This window comes from Rhinoderma darwinii, chromosome 3 (genome assembly GCF_050947455.1).
Source record: "Rhinoderma darwinii isolate aRhiDar2 chromosome 3, aRhiDar2.hap1, whole genome shotgun sequence".
In the NCBI taxonomy this organism is placed as follows: domain Eukaryota; kingdom Metazoa; phylum Chordata; class Amphibia; order Anura; family Rhinodermatidae; genus Rhinoderma; species Rhinoderma darwinii.
Window position 1 is genome coordinate 361,052,682 of NC_134689.1, and position 17,086 is coordinate 361,069,767.

The following is a 17,086-nucleotide window of genomic DNA, read 5'->3' on the forward strand; positions in this document are numbered from 1 at the left end:
TAAGAGTACCTACCCATGGGTGTCTATAAAAAAAATCCCTCTCCGGTGTGCCAGTCATTCACTAAGGCCTCATTCAGATGAACGTGAATAACGTCCGTGTGCTGCGCATGGAAATCGCGTGCAGCACACGGACCCATTAATTTCAATGGGGCCGTTCACACATGCAGGAGTTTTCATGCAGCGAGAGTCCGTTGTGTGAAACTCAGTGTGTTTCCTATATTACGCACCAACGCGCCCAAGTCGATGGGTGCGTGAAAACCACGCACCGCACATAGATGCACATCCGTGTGCGATGCGTGATTAGCGCATCAATTCAATTTTAAAATGTCCAAAAAAAAAGTTGTGCTCTGCGAGTGTGGGAATAACGCATGCCACTCGCAAAGCTCACTGATGCATAACGGACCAGATTCACACGCATTTTTCCCACGCGTGTGAATCTGATCCGCTCGTGTGAATGTAGCCTAAATGTGAGCCATGGCAATCATTACTGCAGTCAGTTCTGCTATCTAATAGTAGTTGAGTGCTGTACTCGGCTGTTTCCATCATTCCCGTAGACTTAGAATGAAGAGGCAACGCGCATGCTCGACCACCGCTCCATTCAATGTGGTCCTCGCTGCATTTGAGTAGTGAGGAGAGACGAGGGTCCCAGCGATCAGACCATTATCACCCATCTTGTGGATCGTTGATAATTCTCAATGCTTTTAAGGTGGCAGTGCAAATGTGACACATATGGGTATGTCTGCCTTTCTTGTGCCAATTCATGTTCCAAAAATAGACTAAATTGCAACTAATAAATACGAAGTCAAAGACCAATTACAACATCTAACGTGACAGTCGTGCGTACGCAGAGCAGATGCTACAGGATAAAGTAATGGCGAGCCTGCGGCCAGACTTGTAGAACATAGGATTAGGGAACGCCTCTCACCCTGAGGATTTCACTACAACTAATGTTCACTACTTTCTTCTTTTGCAGGAGATCCTGGAGGATGGAAGATGCCATGAAGCGGAGGGGCTTCAGATCAGGGAACAGTACCAGTGTATGGAGGTGTGGGCAACGTACATACACGCTGCCGCTACTATGATTTTACTATGTAATGTCCTAAATAACGGAAAACAAATCCTTTGTGAGGTAGAATACAAAAAAAAACCAGTGATTCCTCCATTGTTTTTTGGGATTTGTTTTCACAGCGTTCACCGTGCGCTGAATGACATGTTATTGTGATCACGGTGATGCGGAGTTTATATAGTTCTTTTTATGATCTATTCGTTTTTTATTTTGTATAAGTATTTGTTTAAAAAAAAAAAATTGTCTAGTCATATTTGGAAACCCATAATTTTTTTATTTTGGGGTACCACTTTATCACTTTTTATAATTTATTTTTGCCGTTTACAAGGGCGGTTAAATAACGTTATCTTTGCGGACACGGCGTAACTAATTCCATTTATTTTTTACATTAGTTAATGGAAAAAGGTGGGCTGTTTGAAACTTGCAAGAATTCTTAGGCATTACTTATTTTATTATTCAGCAGTCCAGTTTTTTTTTCACCTTTTTTGGGCTGAGCTGTTGACTACCATGGCTTACAACACGTTTGGCCATACAGTTGGTAATAAAAGTATACATAAGTATACTGCACGGTATCTATAGACCTCTATGGGGCAGATGTGTCCATTTTGGCAGATTTACACCTGGATAACTTTTTTTTTTTTTCTACTGATGGCCAAATATTGTACTGTATATAAGGGACAAAGTTTAGGGGCTCAAAATGCCTGTCTATGGGGGTTGTCGGAACATCCACATCTACGAGATGTCCACCATAATCTAGTATAGACCATGCAGTATCTTAAAGGGTTCGTTCAAGATTATACTAATTCGGCTGCTTTCTTCCAAAACCAGCACCACGCCTGTCCAGCTTTTGTGTGTGGTATCGTAACTCCACTTCATTCACGTAAATGGAGCTGAGCTGCAGTACCAGATAACAACCCATGAACAGGTGTGGCGCTGTTGCTGGAAGAAAGCAGCCATGTTCCTCTAATCTTGGATAACCCCTTTAAATACAATCCTAGGTACAAGTGGTCTTTGATTTAGTTGTCATTTTACACAAATATACTTTGCATGGATGATGATTGATCTACTCTCCATTCTATAGCTCCTGACCAGCATTTTTGGTGTTGGTGTGCGCACAGCAGAACGTTGGTACAAAGATGGTGTGCGGAAACTTAGTGACTTGGAGGACCCGAAGCTTAAATTGACTGCAGAGCAGCGAGCAGGTAGAGGCTGATGAGTGTGTGTGGGAGGATGTGCCGTCATTGTCCGTATATAAACTAATGGTACTTTTCACACAGGGATAGACCATTACTCAGATCTTAAGCAGCCAGTAACCCGAGAGGAGGCCGAACGTGTGGAACGCTTGATAAAAGATGCTCTGCACGGATTTACCCCAGACCTCAAAATGACAATGACTGGTGGATTTCGTCGGTAGGGAAATAAAGCAGAATTTTTCGCCAAACCAAGTGTAACTTCATGCCGGTCAGCCAGGATTTACATGAAGCTTAAAAGAGGATGTGCAGCGGCTGTCACAATGAACTAACTAAAATGAAAGCGCATGCGGTCTTAATGATGACTACCTATGGGCAGTGCTTACATACTATTTATTTTCATCAGCGTTGGCTTTTTATTAAGCCACAACTTTGATCAGTGACTGCAGTTAAGCTACATTGTCTAATGGGAACCAGAAATAACCTAAAATCCACTTTATCCTTCTCCCATGCTTTATACTGCAGCCCTGCTAATACAGATTATCTGCTATTTCCATTGCAGTAGAGCTATAATGATTACAAGAACGGTTATTAAAAGATTTTCAAGTAATTGTTCTCTGGTTAGTTTGTGAATTATACAAAAATGTGTCAAGAACCTCAGACAGCTACTGCTTTACTACTTCTCTGAAAATAGAGGGGCTGGGAAATCAATTTATTAGTTGCCATGTGCAAACTCTGCTGGTCTGTGCCCAGATTATCTATTTATTTGTATTTTTTCCTGGCACCTAACAGGGGAAAGCAGCAGGGGCATGATGTGGATTTCCTCATAACTCATCCTGATGAAGGGGCACTGAGTGGGGTGCTGAAAAAAGTTGTGGACTGGATGGATGGCCAGGTAGGCAAACCAGAAATCCTATTGGCTTGTACTAGAGTCTGTTTGACCATCAGATGTCTGGCATTAATCTCTTCATGATTGGTGTATTAATGGCGTTCCAGAAAAACCTTCTGTTACAGAAAATGCTTCTGTTTTAAATTGTTTCCGTTTGTCTCCGTTCCGTAAGGTTTCCGCAAGGTTGGCGAATCAATAGTGTAGTCAACTGCGCTGTTGTTTCCACCAGAAAAACGGAAACCTTACGGAATGGAGACAAATGGAAACCATTAGCAATGGAAGCGTTATCCTTGAAATCAATGGTAATGGAAACTAAAGCTATGGTTTCTGTTTGGTTTCCGTTCATGGGTTGACCTGACTGAAAGGTCTGACGGAACCAATGAATGGAAGCCTGACGCAGATGTGAACGAAGCCTTACAAATCAAAAAGCAAGACGACCCATGCAGATTAACCTGGTGCGATGTCTAGAGTGCGTGATGGGGTTTCTGTAAATGTCACACGACATCTGTGGAGAAAATGTTGCAGTTAAAGGAGTCGCCATATTAATTGGCAGAATTTTTATTGTCATCGCAATGTAATATGTTATAAATTATGCTTTTTGATGACCCCCTAAATGTCAATTTAAAGGGAATGTCTCGTAGTTTCATTAATTGAATGTTTATAAAAATAAATACAAATATTTCTACAAACGGTCCTGGGCAACAAATATGTACATCTTTCCCATATAGACAGTACAGCAGGGGGGGTGCGCTTTATGGCAGCCGCAATGAAGGGGAGTTAATGGTCAGAAACTGAATAGACTAATAGTCACCGGGAAGTGATTAAGCGCAGTACGGCGTTTCCAGTTGTCCATCAATTCCTGAACAGTCCGTAAAATTTGGGAACTTTTTTCCAGTGTCCATTAAAAAAATGGATGCGTCCTATGATTTTATAAGTGGAGGATCTTGTACAGGTTTTTGGGATTGTACTTCTTTTAATTTTAGAGGTCATAGCACATGCTGCTAACGTGGTTCTATCCCTGTTCTGAGCCATAGACAACAGATTGGCAAAATCACAGCAGCAACTTTTTAAAATCTATGGGTGGAATTGCCTCGAGACCGAACTACAACGTCTTCAATTCATGTAGCAAAATAGAAAATGATAGTAGATGAAGTGACAGATTTATTCAGCCATGTTCACAAGTGACATTTTCAGTTCCTCAATTTTCCAGCAAAGTGAATATCACAAATACATTTGTCATTTCTATTAAACACAAAGTGACCATTGCATTATCTATTGTATATTATAAATGAAGGGCTAAAATTCATGGTAATTTATATAGTGCATTCATGAAGACATATACTGTGTATGTAAAGGGAACCTGTCAGAAGTTTTGAGGTCTCAATACTGCTGACTGGGGGATTTCATATTAAACTTCGCTATTTTTAACGGTCATGAAAGTTTCATGACTGCAGCGATGATGTTTAATTCCCCCGCTGAGGCGGGACTTGATGTGCAGTATGTTTTGATGAATGCACTGGATCAATTATTAGGAATTCTTGCACTTCATTTATAATATTCACTACATATTGCATTGGTCACTTTGTCGATTCTGGGAATACCCATTTTAATCACGATTATCGCCTGTCCACAGGATAGGTGATAATTGTCTGATCGCTGGGACCCCCACGAACCCACCATTCCTCTTCATTGCACCCCCTAAATTAAAGAGGAGCTTAAATGGAGCGGCAGTCATGCATGCGCGCTGCCGTTCCATTCAATTGGCTCTGTGACTGACAGAAACAGCCAAGCGCTCTACTGGGCTGTTTCCGTAATTCCCATAAACTTTGAATGTAGTGGCAGCGCACATGCTCAACTGTTGCTCCAAGTGAAAGTGAGTAAGGGTATGTTCACACGATGAGAGGCATTTACGTGTGAAAAGACAGACTGTTAACAGCTGCCTCGTTTCACACGTAAATGCTCCTCCTCGCATTTTGCGAGCCGTCTGAGACGCTCGTAAATCTTGAGCTGTGCTTCATTGAGTTCAATGAAGAACAGCTCAAATTACGTGGCAAAGAAGTGCCCTGCACTTCTTTGCCGAGGCAGTCCATTTACGCGTCATCGTTTGACAGCTGTCAAACGACGACGCGTAAATTACAGGTTGTCTGCACAGTACGTCGGCAAACCCATTCAAATGAATGGGCAGATGTTTGCCGACGTATTGTAGCCCTATTTTCAGGCGTAAAACGAGGCATAATACGCCTCGTTTACGCCTGGAAATGGGTCGTGTGAACCCAGCCTTAGGCTCTATTCACACGACAGGGTCCGAGTGTCGGACGATAAAAACGGCCGTTTCGGTCGGTTTTCTCTGCCATTTTGCATCCGTTCTGTTTCTCTTCCGGGCCGTGTCTCCATTTTTAACGGCCTGTCCATTTTAAAAACTGATGAATTTAATTTGTAATTTTTTCTCCACACACTGCCCTCTGTAAATACTGCCACAGCCCCCCCAGGGTTAGGGCCACACCCCCCCCCCCTGTAGGTAAGGCCACACAGGACCGTTTTACATAGCGCCACCGTTCCAGGAGAAGTCCCTGACTTCACTGTCCATATATGTCAGGGACTTCTCCTGGAGCGGAAACACCATCCACAGCGTCGGGGATTCCGCTTCAGAAGTCCCTGACGTCACTGTGTCCCATATATGGCAGGTGAAGTCAGGGACTACTTCTGGAGCGGAATCCCCAATCCCCGGCCACAGTGTTGCCGATTCTGTGGCTGGGCATTGGGAATTCCGCTCTTACAGGGAGCAAAAGAATCTCCTCCTCACACGCACTAGGAGGAGGAGAGAGCGAGTGACTGAAGACACGGCCGTCACTCTGAACACATTCCAGTGATGGCCGTGTATTACCTGGCCCCATAGACTTCTATGGGGGCCGGGAGAACGGCCGAAAAGAGGGCATGTCCCATTTTGACGGCCAGGTTTCCCGGGCTGTCAAAAAATCGGTCATGTGAATAGCCCCATTTGGGGTCTATTCCTACTGCGGCCGTGTGACGCTTGTTTGTTTTTTTGTTTTTTTTAACGACGGTCACATGGCCGGGTAACCTTGTCGTGTGAATAGGACCTAACACTCCACTAAAAGTTTAATCTCAGTGAGGAGGAACGTGGGGGTCCCAAGCCTATCCTGTGGACAGGTGATAATTGTAGATTCTGGGACAACCTATTTTAATAGAAATGATGCTTATAACTGTATTTATAATATTATTACTTAACCCCTTCCCACCACAGCCAGTTTTCATTTTTGTTTCTTCATCCCCGCCTTCCAACAAGAGCCATACGTTTTATTATTTTTCTGTCTACAAAGCTATGTGAGGGCTTTTTTTGCAGAACGAGTTGTATTTTTTTTTTTAAAGGTACCATATAATGTACTGAAACTTTTTAAACATTATTTTGTGAAGTGGGAAAAACAGCTATTCCTCCATTGTTTTTTGGGTTTTGAATTTACAGCGATCAGAGCGGTAAAAATTACATGTACAGATGAAGAATAAAACGACAACAAATTTATAGAGGTTTTTTGTTTTTTTTTCTGTTTGACTACTTTTATAAAAAGATAACACATCGTTAAAAAACGGCAACGCATACATTTTTTATTTGTTTTGAGACCCAGAACGTTTTTTTATTTTTCTGTCGATGGAGCTGTGAGAGGGCTCGTTTTTTGCAGTGTGAGCTGTAGCTTTTATTGGTGTCATTTTGAGCTACATATGACTTGACCACTTTTTACTCCAACTATGTTTTAATAGAATTACTAACAAGGGCCCCTGGTTGAGATGGCAACCCATCTGCATCATGCCATCTAAGTATTTATATGCGGCGGTCGTCATTGACCACAGCATCCAAGTGGTTAAACAGCAAGTATCAGAGTGAGGAGGAGTTTGAGTTTAGCAGTGGTCACGCATGTGCACCTCTTCTCCATTCAATGTCTACAGGGTGACAAACAGCCGAGCTCTGTAGTCTGCTGTTTCTGTTGGCCCTATAGCACCTATGTGGATAGGTGATAGATGTATTGATTGTAGCGTACATGTATAGGTGAATTGATTGTTGTAGGTGGGTAGTGACTATATGTAGTAGCACTGTTTGAATTTGCTCTATTAAGGAGCTCAAACCTCTTTCATTGACCCACAATAAACCTGTGACTTCACTTTATCTGCTGAAGTGCTGCTCCTCCGTTTTCTATTTCTAAGCTATACACCTATTACTTATAATCTTTGCTTCATTATGGTTTGCCAATTTGTCTTTCCACCAAAGATTAAACAAACCCCTGATTTTAATAGATCATTGAGACATTCCCCTCTTCTGACAATAGAAAACCCCCATAAACGTGTCCCCCAATAAAAAACAAACTTTTCAGTATACTTGTCTTTCAAATTCTTCCCCCTCCTGCCAACTTCGGTATATCCCTAATCTCACTATGGAGGTCCCGTTATCTTGTCTTAACACAATGTGAAAGTAATGCAGGCGGCAGGGTAAGAATGAAAAACTTGAAAGGCCAATATATTGAAAAGTATATATATTTTTTTTCAACAAGGTTATGGGATTTTCCTATTGTCCGGGAAAACCCTTTGAGGGTTTGTGTATGCCGGAATACGGGAAAAGAAACGATAATAACAATGATTTTTCTGCTGTTTGTTTAATAAAATGGTGTCATTGCAGGGCTTCTTGTTGTACCACCATACAAAGGTGCGCTCTCATGTGCAGCCTCGGAGACGCAGCACGCACATGGATGGCCATGAAACCTGTTATGCTATATTCGCTCTACCAAACCTTGATTCTTTGGATTCTGAAGCTGGTGTCTCTGTTGTGCCTGATGGTGATTTTCCATCCCCTGGTCCCCGTACATGGAGGGCTGTCAGGGTGGATTTAGTAGTCACTCCGTATGATGAATATCCCTTTGCCCTCCTGGGCTGGACAGGATCGAAGGTCAGCAGTGATAAGCTCTATTTTTAGATTATAATGGAATCTATCATAAGATGAAATGGCTGGAGAATTACATGTCGTGGAGATTGCTGTGCACGTTTCACTGTATGTCGGTCTTGGAACGATTTTTACACTTTTGACATGACAAACCTAAATTATAAAATAAAAACATTCTACTCCCATATCCATATCTTTTCTGAAAACCAACATCCGGCACATTGTGAAATTGCCACCAGCACTTTACACTCACGGCAGCCTTCATGCAACTTTGCATCAGGCCATAAAGCGGTTTTCTATGTCCTACAGACTTGTGCCTACAACAAGGTCAAATAGTTTTCATTCATTATAAAATATCTGGGTGATGCCCATGTTTTCTTCAACAGATGTGTCCATTACTTCCCGCATGAGATGTTAACCGTGTAAAAAGAAAGTATGCCCTCGGATGCCATCTGACGCCCACAGACTTCCATGTTAAAAAAATAAAATAAAATGTTACAGCCATCCACTAAAAAAAGCATATATGTTACATGTATACGTTTTTTTTTATAACATGCGAGTCTATGAGCAATGGATGGTATCCATCAAAGGCATCCGTCACCTATAGGCTCCCATGTTAACCAGTTCAGGCCTGGGCTATTTTGAGCCTTCAGGACCAGACACCGTTTAGCTCTTTTTAGCATGCATTAGTTAAATGGCTATAACTTTTTTATTTGTTGGGCTAACAACGTGATTTTTGCAACGTTTCTTTTCGTAGACAATGCAGGTTTCTTTTTTTTTTATATATATATATATATATATATATATATATATATATATATATTAGTTTTTATACACATCCTTTTTGCTATTTTAGAATTTTTATTCATAAAGTTTGAAAATAGTAAAAAAATAAGTTGTTTTTTTAACTTTTCAGCAATTTTTTTTGGTAATAACATAGTTCAACCCTAAAATAGACCTTTTATTTGTGATCGTCATTGTCTACCGTAAATTTCAATATATTACATGTCTATATTAGGGTAATTGGGTCAGCGCTAGCGTTACAACAATGATTGGGGGGGGGGGGGGGGGAAACGTTTTTTTTTCGCGGTGGGTATTTTATGTGTATTTATTATCATTATTTTTTTGCACTTTACTTTACTATTTTTTTATTACTATGGTCTGTCCCTCAAAGGCCAAAAAAGACCTTTGGGGAACTTTATATATATTTTTTCTTTCTTTTACACCATGTTTTTCCACTGTAACAAGAGCTGCACAGAAATCAGCCCTCTCATAGTGACGATTGTCACTAACTGGGCTGTGCTGGGTCTAGTAAGACCCAGCAGCAGTCTGTCAGTAACGGCACCCGGCGATTATGTGACCAGTCACATGAACACTGGGAGGAATAGAGACAGCGGTGCAGCCGCTGCCTCTATTCATATACACAGCGCTCATTGAGCGCTGTGTACAAGTGACCAGAGAAGACAGAAGCAGCGAAAGCTTCTTCTATCTTCTCCTCAGGGTCCCCGGCAGTCACTGACAGCCGGAGACCTGACATTCAGCTGCCCGCTGCAGCAAGTTAAAACCCGAGCCGTAAAAAGTCTATGGCTCGGGTTTTAAGGACCCTGACCGCTGGCCGTAAAAACACAGCCAGCGGTCAGGAACCAGTTAAAAAAAAAAATCGTACTTTTCTTTTTTTTTTTAATGGACGGCGCGAGATTGTATTAAATCCGTATCATGACTTTTTTTTTTTAAATTTTTTGCGTATAACTGCATATAAGACGCATTTCGGCCCGTCCTGAGCCTTTCTCAATTTTCACAGTTGAGTCTCAGGACAGGCCGAAACGCGTCTTATGTGCGGTTATACGTAAAATGAAAAAAACAGATTGAAAGCAACGTTGTGAGTGTTGGGATTTCGTTTTACTATTGAAGTTGGGTTCCTCCCTATCCACATTCACCACGGTTTTTAAAAAGACGGAGTGCCGACCATATTTGTTCAGCATAATTGTATAACTTAACGCAATTCAAGAAGAAGTAAGGGTGGACACATCTGTACTTCAGACCATTCTCACACGAGATGCTACAAGTACAGGGATATGCAAGAAGTGCTTAAGATCATACAACCCTATGTAAGGATTGAATGACAGGGGGATCCCGTTTATTGAAAAATGTGTACTGATTTATGCTTTTTAATACAGTTGAAAAAAGGCATATCAAAACCACACACTTTACAAAACCAGTGAAGCTCTATAGGCATATTAGACGTATACATTGGGAAATGCTCCTGTTGGCCAAACCTATATCAAAAACACACACACTCTCTTGGTACTGTATATGTTTGGCTTGTAAAAATACATAATTTAGCCATAACATTAAGGGTACGGGCTCCTAGTGGCCAAGATGTTCCACTCAGCATGTCAGCGCGGTTTTCAGCTGGCCGCTATGTTAGACCATACCCTAAAACCACTGACCGGTGAAGTGAATAACATTGATTATATGGTGACAATGGAACCCGTTAAGGAGAGGGCTATATTAGGCAGCAAGTGAACAGTCAGGTCTTAGGCTGGATTCACACGAGGTCATTACGTCTGTAATTGACGGACGTATTTCGGCCGCAAGTGCCGGACCGAACACACTGCAGGGAGCCGGGCTCCTAGCATCATAGTTATGTACGACGCTAGGAGTCCCTGCCTCGCTGCAGGACAACTGTCCCGTACTGAAAACATGATTACAGTACGGGACAATTTGTCCGGCAGCGAGGCAGGGACTCCTAGCGTCGTACATAAGTATGATGCTAGGAGCCCGGCTCCCTGCACTGTGTTTGGTCCGGGACTTGCGGCCGAAATACGTCCGTCAATTACGGACGTAATGACCTCGTGTGAATCCAGCCTTAAAGTTGATGTATAGGAAGCAGGAAAATGGGCAATCTGTTTGAGAATCTTTGGGATGTAGTGGAAAAGCATGTATGATCCATGATGATCCCACCTTGCAGCCTACAGGACTTGAATGATTGGTGCCAGATACCACTGCACACCTTCAGGCATCTTGTGGAGCCCATGCCTCGATGGGTCAGATGTTTTCGCGGCATGAGGAAGGTGGTTTTAATGATATGGCTGAATGGTGTATAAGCTGGACTTAGAGCACAAATGTGGTGTGAATTTAGCCTAAGATATTATAATTCATTCTTAGGTTATTTTGGAAGTTTTGGGAAAAAAACTGGACTTTGGTTATGGTTTTACTTACAATATTTCCGCAACAAAAATGTAATGAGATTTAAAGAGACCGAGTTGTTCTTGTCCAAGTGTTTTGTCTGGTAAAGCTGCTTACCTCCTTTCTAAATCCTATAGAACCCCTTTAATATTGTAAAGTGATTGATTCCTGCGTTCTACGTCTTGTTTTGCCACAGAGATGTGATAATTCTGGTCTTTCTTCCATGCTATGTGATTGTGTGCAGTAATCCAAGAGTGTGAATTTAGTCCAAGGGTGTGAAGTTGCACTAACTCTATAACCTCTCTTGCAGCATTTTGAAAGGGAACTGCGCCGCTTTTCTTGGCATGAGAAAAATCTGTCTTTAAACAGTCATGGACTTTATAATACAGAGAAGGTAAGAAGCTACCAGAATAAAGAACTTCCTGCACCCAAATACAAAGTAAATATTTACACTATGTTGGGGCACGGACTGGCAAAATGCAGATTGTATGAATGGGAATTTATAGAATCTGATCACACATGGACACTTTGTACAGTGGGGCCTGCTCTGGTTTTTCTCTCTGCAGTATTCCCTATCTAGATCTTACTATGACTAGAGTAGTGGAAAATGCACCGGAGAAATACAGATAGTACAACAATTGTTCTTCTGAGTTGTGTTTTACAGCACCTAAATGTCGCTAAAATTTGTTGGGAATTGGCTAATCTTCTTGAACCGTTCCAGGGTTCTAACAAAGGTATGAGAGCGCGCAAACATGCCATAACCAGATGTATTGAAGGGGTTGTCCACTGAAAAACAATTGATGGCCTATTTAATATGTGATTGGTGGGGTTCCGATGCTCGGCATGCCCGACGATCAGCTGTTTGAAAGGGCTGCCGTCTGCTTCCTCCATTTCTTACACTCCATACTGTACAACGCTGTATTATTCATAGCAGTGGGGCACTGTATTACAGCTTCCCCCATGGGAGGCACATGTCTCTATTGAGTTGATGTGTAAGCCAGTCACTAGAGTCACCCTATAGTGTAGATTGAAGCTTTTATGAGGAAAGTTCTTCAAGCAGTAGTCCTTCCTAAAAAAAATGTTTTACGTTAACGCTTCAGGGGTGGTGTCACAAATTAGAAGGAAAAAAGTTGACTAGTACTGGTAATGGGATTTTCTTGAAGCCATGACTTGAGGAGGTTTTTATATTCTACAGGGGTACGCTGTCTCTCCAAGGAGGCTGTCATGGCTTCAAATAACTCCCCATTAAATGGTACCATGTTTTTGTATAGAGCAGGAGTTGAGCAGATTAATATCAAGTTTTGTTGGAAATAGTTCAGTATATTTTGTCATTTATTGATTTAGATCCTTGCAATGCTTGAAGGCTTTCCTTATATCAGTGTGAATAAAAAGAGAACTGTCAATCACTGAGTAGGACCGCCCACTGGACTCCTAAGCCTGGAATAAGCAGGGATTTAGATTAATAAATAAGTTGACTATCTTTTTTCCACCAGACTATACATCAATCTGCTTAGCTCCTCCACTATATACCATGCTGCCTGCCGATAGGACCTCCAAGTTCAACTTGACATGGTCCCTTTAAGAGCAGCCTTAATTTCTACCACGTTACGGTCAATTGTGAACTAATCTCTTCAGTCCATAAAAAGTAAATTCGAAGTTAAAGGGCTTGTCCACTACCAGACAACTGATAACCTATCCACCGGATAGGTCAACGGTATATGATCTGTGGAGGTCCGACACATGGACCCCGCACCAATTAGCTGCTCCGGTGGCCTCCATTCACAAGACGTCTATGCCGGAAGCAGTTGGCTCCGGTCACAGAATAGCGGCCGAGCTGCAGTGAACAGGAGCAGACCTGCAGCAAGGCCGCTATGCAATGTACAGAGCCAACTGCTTCCGGCTCTGTACATTGCATACTGTGCAACGACATCCGGTACCACAGGCCACCGGAGCAGCTGATCGGTGCAGGATCCGGGTGTCGGACACCCACAGATCATATACGGAGTTGTCCGGTAGTGGACAACCCCTTTTAAACAGTAGACCGTTTGGTAATTGTTTTAAATTGATAGAAGCTACCTGGTTATGAAGAGTGAAAAAAGACACAACATCCATCTAGTACAATCTGTTATCCTGCATTGTTAGTCAAAAATCAGGCAAAACAATGGCCCACATTTATTAACAATGATGCGTAGTTGGTGAGATTTGCACCTAATTTATTACAAGGTGCACGCCCCCTGATCTGCTGCATTTGGAATTGTCTGAATGTTTGAATTTCTTTTTACTTTTTCCTATAATACTTTTACGAACTGGCATTCATCTAAATAGAGTAGCTCCGCTGAGTACTTCTCAGCCCGCTAATGGCTTGTCTCACAATGAGAAGTCCCTTCCATATCGATTTCCTAGAGGGAGCGGAGGACCCCCCTGCTTGGGAACCCCCTCTTTGCGCCACTCTGGTGGACATGGCATATCTATACATTACATGGATAACCATTTATCTTGGCTGCCAATAATTCTACATATCAAATGTAACGCCTAGAGGCTGCTACATCTAGCAAGATAATAGCCATGACTAAGAGACCGAGAGTGTTCGAAACGCGTCTTCAGCTCATTCTACTTTTAACGTATTGATTACAATAAACATGGGAACTCCGATTCCCTTTTAAAACACTGCATCAGCGCTGGATCAACGTTTTTTGCTTCTCTCTTGTTACCTGCCGTGGATTTTCCTTTTTAAAGCATCGTATGACTTAACTTGCTCTGACCGCAGCAGCCTGGCTCTGATTTTGCTAAAGATGATTTTTCCATTCACTAATACTGCCAAGTCCTTTTTATGTTGGTTTTGCCCAGTAATGTTCGTAATTACGGTCTAGTGGTGGAATTTGTTCTCATGTCCTTGATACATAACCTTACATCTATATACATAATCTAAAATAGTGCATTTGGCATCATCCACTGTTTATGATCTGGTAACTTGTTTTCTTCATATGATCTTTTCTTAGTAAAAAAAACAAAAAAACTTCTGTCTATTCAGTGTAATATTTCATTTTAGGTGGATCTTTCCTTTGAAACCAGAATACCTTTTTAGAGACAAAAAAATTTATTCTTCGTATATATTAAAATGTTTTATTTTTTTTATTTTTTCCAATATACTTTCTGTAATTTCTGAGTTTTCAAGAAGTCTGCTTGCTGTCATGCAATGGGAAGTTTCATAGTGTACTTTCAGTGGATAAAGATCTGTCCTGGTCATGTGATGGACACAGGTGCTTGCTTGTTACAAGACGCAACTCTAATAAGGTGAAGGATACAAAGTGGCTGCACTTCAGTCAAAAACCATGCGGTCATGCGGTTTTCAACTGCTACATGTGTTATTACCCTATTGACACATCGTGGTCAATTAGATTTTTTTTGCCGCTGTTTTGCAGAAAAAAAGGCAGATTGAGCGCAACGTGTGAACACCGCCTAAATGTGCTATAACTAACTACGCGAACACCTGTGTATCATATAACCAATAAATATTGGTGTCCTTTAGACGTCCACCACCCAGACTTAGATTTAACAGTCCTCCATATTATATAAAGACAAAAAAATAGATCCGGAGTTTGCATATATAAAATATAAAAAGTACTAACATGCATATAAAATGATTCCATATGCCGTGTATTCATACATCATCATAGGTCACATTGTATCTCGTATAACGTGTATCTAGAACATTATTTTTCAAGACTTTTGATCAAGCTAGACAGCAAGATATTCACCCACTGTTTAATCAGTACAAGGGGATCGGGGAACCTCTCTCCATAAAAGAAAATCCTCCCGACACGATTCCTCTCGGCCAAACGATTCCTCAGGGGAGATGGGCCAATACCAGCTTTACCCAGATTCCATAGGCGCTGGAAAAGGTTATTATGGCTGTCTTTTCAAAGAGCGCACACTTAGTCTTACCCATAGTCTTTGGGTTTCAAATATCGGCGCCTGTTCCTGGCGTCTGACACTGTGTATGTGTATTATGCGTCGGGAGGATTTTTTTATGGAGAGAGGTTCCCCGATCCCCTTGTACTGAGTAAACAGTGGATATTATCCAGCATCTAAACGGGTGACCCCCTCCCCCATATTCCATGACCAATAGTCAACCGTATTAAGGGAACACAAAAATAAAGGTCTGTGAACGTCTCTCTTAAAAAGCAACATGTTTAAATAACCCTTTATTGGGTGAATATCTTGCTGTCTAGTTTGATCAAAAGTCTCGAAAAATAATGTTCTAGATACACGTTATACGAGATACAATGTGACCTATGATGATGTATGAATACACGGCATATGGAATCATTTGATGTTTGTTAGTAGTTTTCTATTTTTTTAAAAAAAAGGAAACACCGTAAAAGTTATATTTTATATATACAAACTCCGGATCTATTTTTTTCTATCCCATAACCAAGACAGATTTTATCCACACGGAGTAAACAATAAAGGGTCCTATTCAATAACTGCAAGCAGAGGTCGTAAAAACTTTGAGGAATTCATACAGCAAGTGGTCAGAAGTTTTATAAGAATACCCCAATAGTAATAAGAAAAACCCTGTGCCAGAGGGGATCTGTCCTAACATGCAATGTTTATGTTGTAGAAATGCTCCATCCCAGCGACTTCTGAGGAAGACATATTTGAACTTCTGGGTTTGCAGTATGTGCCTCCTTCATACAGAAATGCCTGATTATCTCTGTTAAGATTGTAGCAGAATGTGTCCTTGTCAAGGTACCAGTTTGTATCAATGTGCACTGAAAAAAAACGTTTTATTAAATTATTTTTAAAATTTGGTTTCTGAGTAAAATATTGCTTGTAGCGTAGACCAAGACTATGTAACAGTAACTGCCACAATTGGGCATTCATCATGCTTGACCTGTAACTATTGCAGTCAGATGATGATTCCGCAATACTGTCCTTTTAAAGGGGTTATTAGGATTGGCCATCAATATTAGATGGGTGATGGTCTGATTGTCTGCACCCCCACCAATCAGCTGTTTGAACGGGCCGCAGTGCTCATGCAATAGCTGCAGCCTCTTCATTGTTTACATCGGTTTCAATCTGGTTCGGACCCCCACCGATCCAATATTAATGGCCTATACCAAGAATAGACCATTCATTTTAAAATCCCTGATAACCTCTTGAAAGGGATTGTCACGCAAAAATTACTTCTCACCTATCCACAGGATAGGTGATAAATGTGTGATCGCTGCAGGCCCAACTGCTGGAACCCCCTGTGATCACAAGTCCCGCGTCCCCCATTCGAAAGGAGCGGTGGTCATGCATGTGCACTACCCTTCTATTCATTCTCTATAGGACTGACAGCCAATGGCAGATATTTCAATCCAGTCCATAGAGAATGTCATTTGCATGTAAATGCAACTCAATGTATTTCTATAGACTGCAACTTGTCTCAATTTTAAATGGAGCGATCGCGCTGCAAAGTGTTGTGGCCCTGGGGACTGGACTGGATGACCAAACAATACTGAACTAATTTGTGTAATGGTAGCAACTAAATAGCCTCACCACAAAGTGCCAAGAGGGGTCAAATGACAATACAACCTAAAAGTTCTCAGGGGACCCTTTAGAGCAGGGGTCTCAAGCACGCAGCCGGCGGGCCGCATGCGGCCCCCGGGGCTGTCATCTGCGGCCCGTGGGACACAGAGCCGCAAGTATGGGCTCTACTCCGAGACTCTGGAATACCCTGACATCGCTGTCCACGTATGAACAGCGATGTCTGGGGCTTCCCCAGAGCCGGAGTCCCGTTCAGAGCGCTAGTACAGGCT

General features: G+C 41.8%; 1 protein-coding gene across 6 annotated transcripts in view; it reads left to right on the forward strand.

Annotated features, from left to right (window-relative positions):
- Positions 1-16,060, forward strand: part of LOC142749947 (DNA-directed DNA/RNA polymerase mu-like) — a 34,247-nt gene extending 18,187 nt beyond the window's left edge. For 5 of the 6 annotated variants that reach the window (XM_075858572.1, XM_075858573.1, XM_075858569.1 and 2 more), the window contains 7 exons: positions 974-1,045; positions 2,148-2,268; positions 2,344-2,476; positions 3,049-3,151; positions 7,830-8,096; positions 11,590-11,673; positions 15,904-16,060. In XM_075858572.1, the coding sequence (XP_075714687.1) occupies positions 974-1,045; positions 2,148-2,268; positions 2,344-2,476; positions 3,049-3,151; positions 7,830-8,096; positions 11,590-11,673; positions 15,904-15,990 (867 nt within the window). In that variant the 3' untranslated portion in view covers positions 15,991-16,060. The remainder of the gene's footprint in view (positions 1-973; positions 1,046-2,147; positions 2,269-2,343; positions 2,477-3,048; positions 3,152-7,829; positions 8,097-11,589; positions 11,674-15,903) is intronic. The other variant, XM_075858574.1, reaches the window with a different exon arrangement.
- The last annotated feature ends 1,026 nt before the right edge of the window (positions 16,061-17,086 follow it).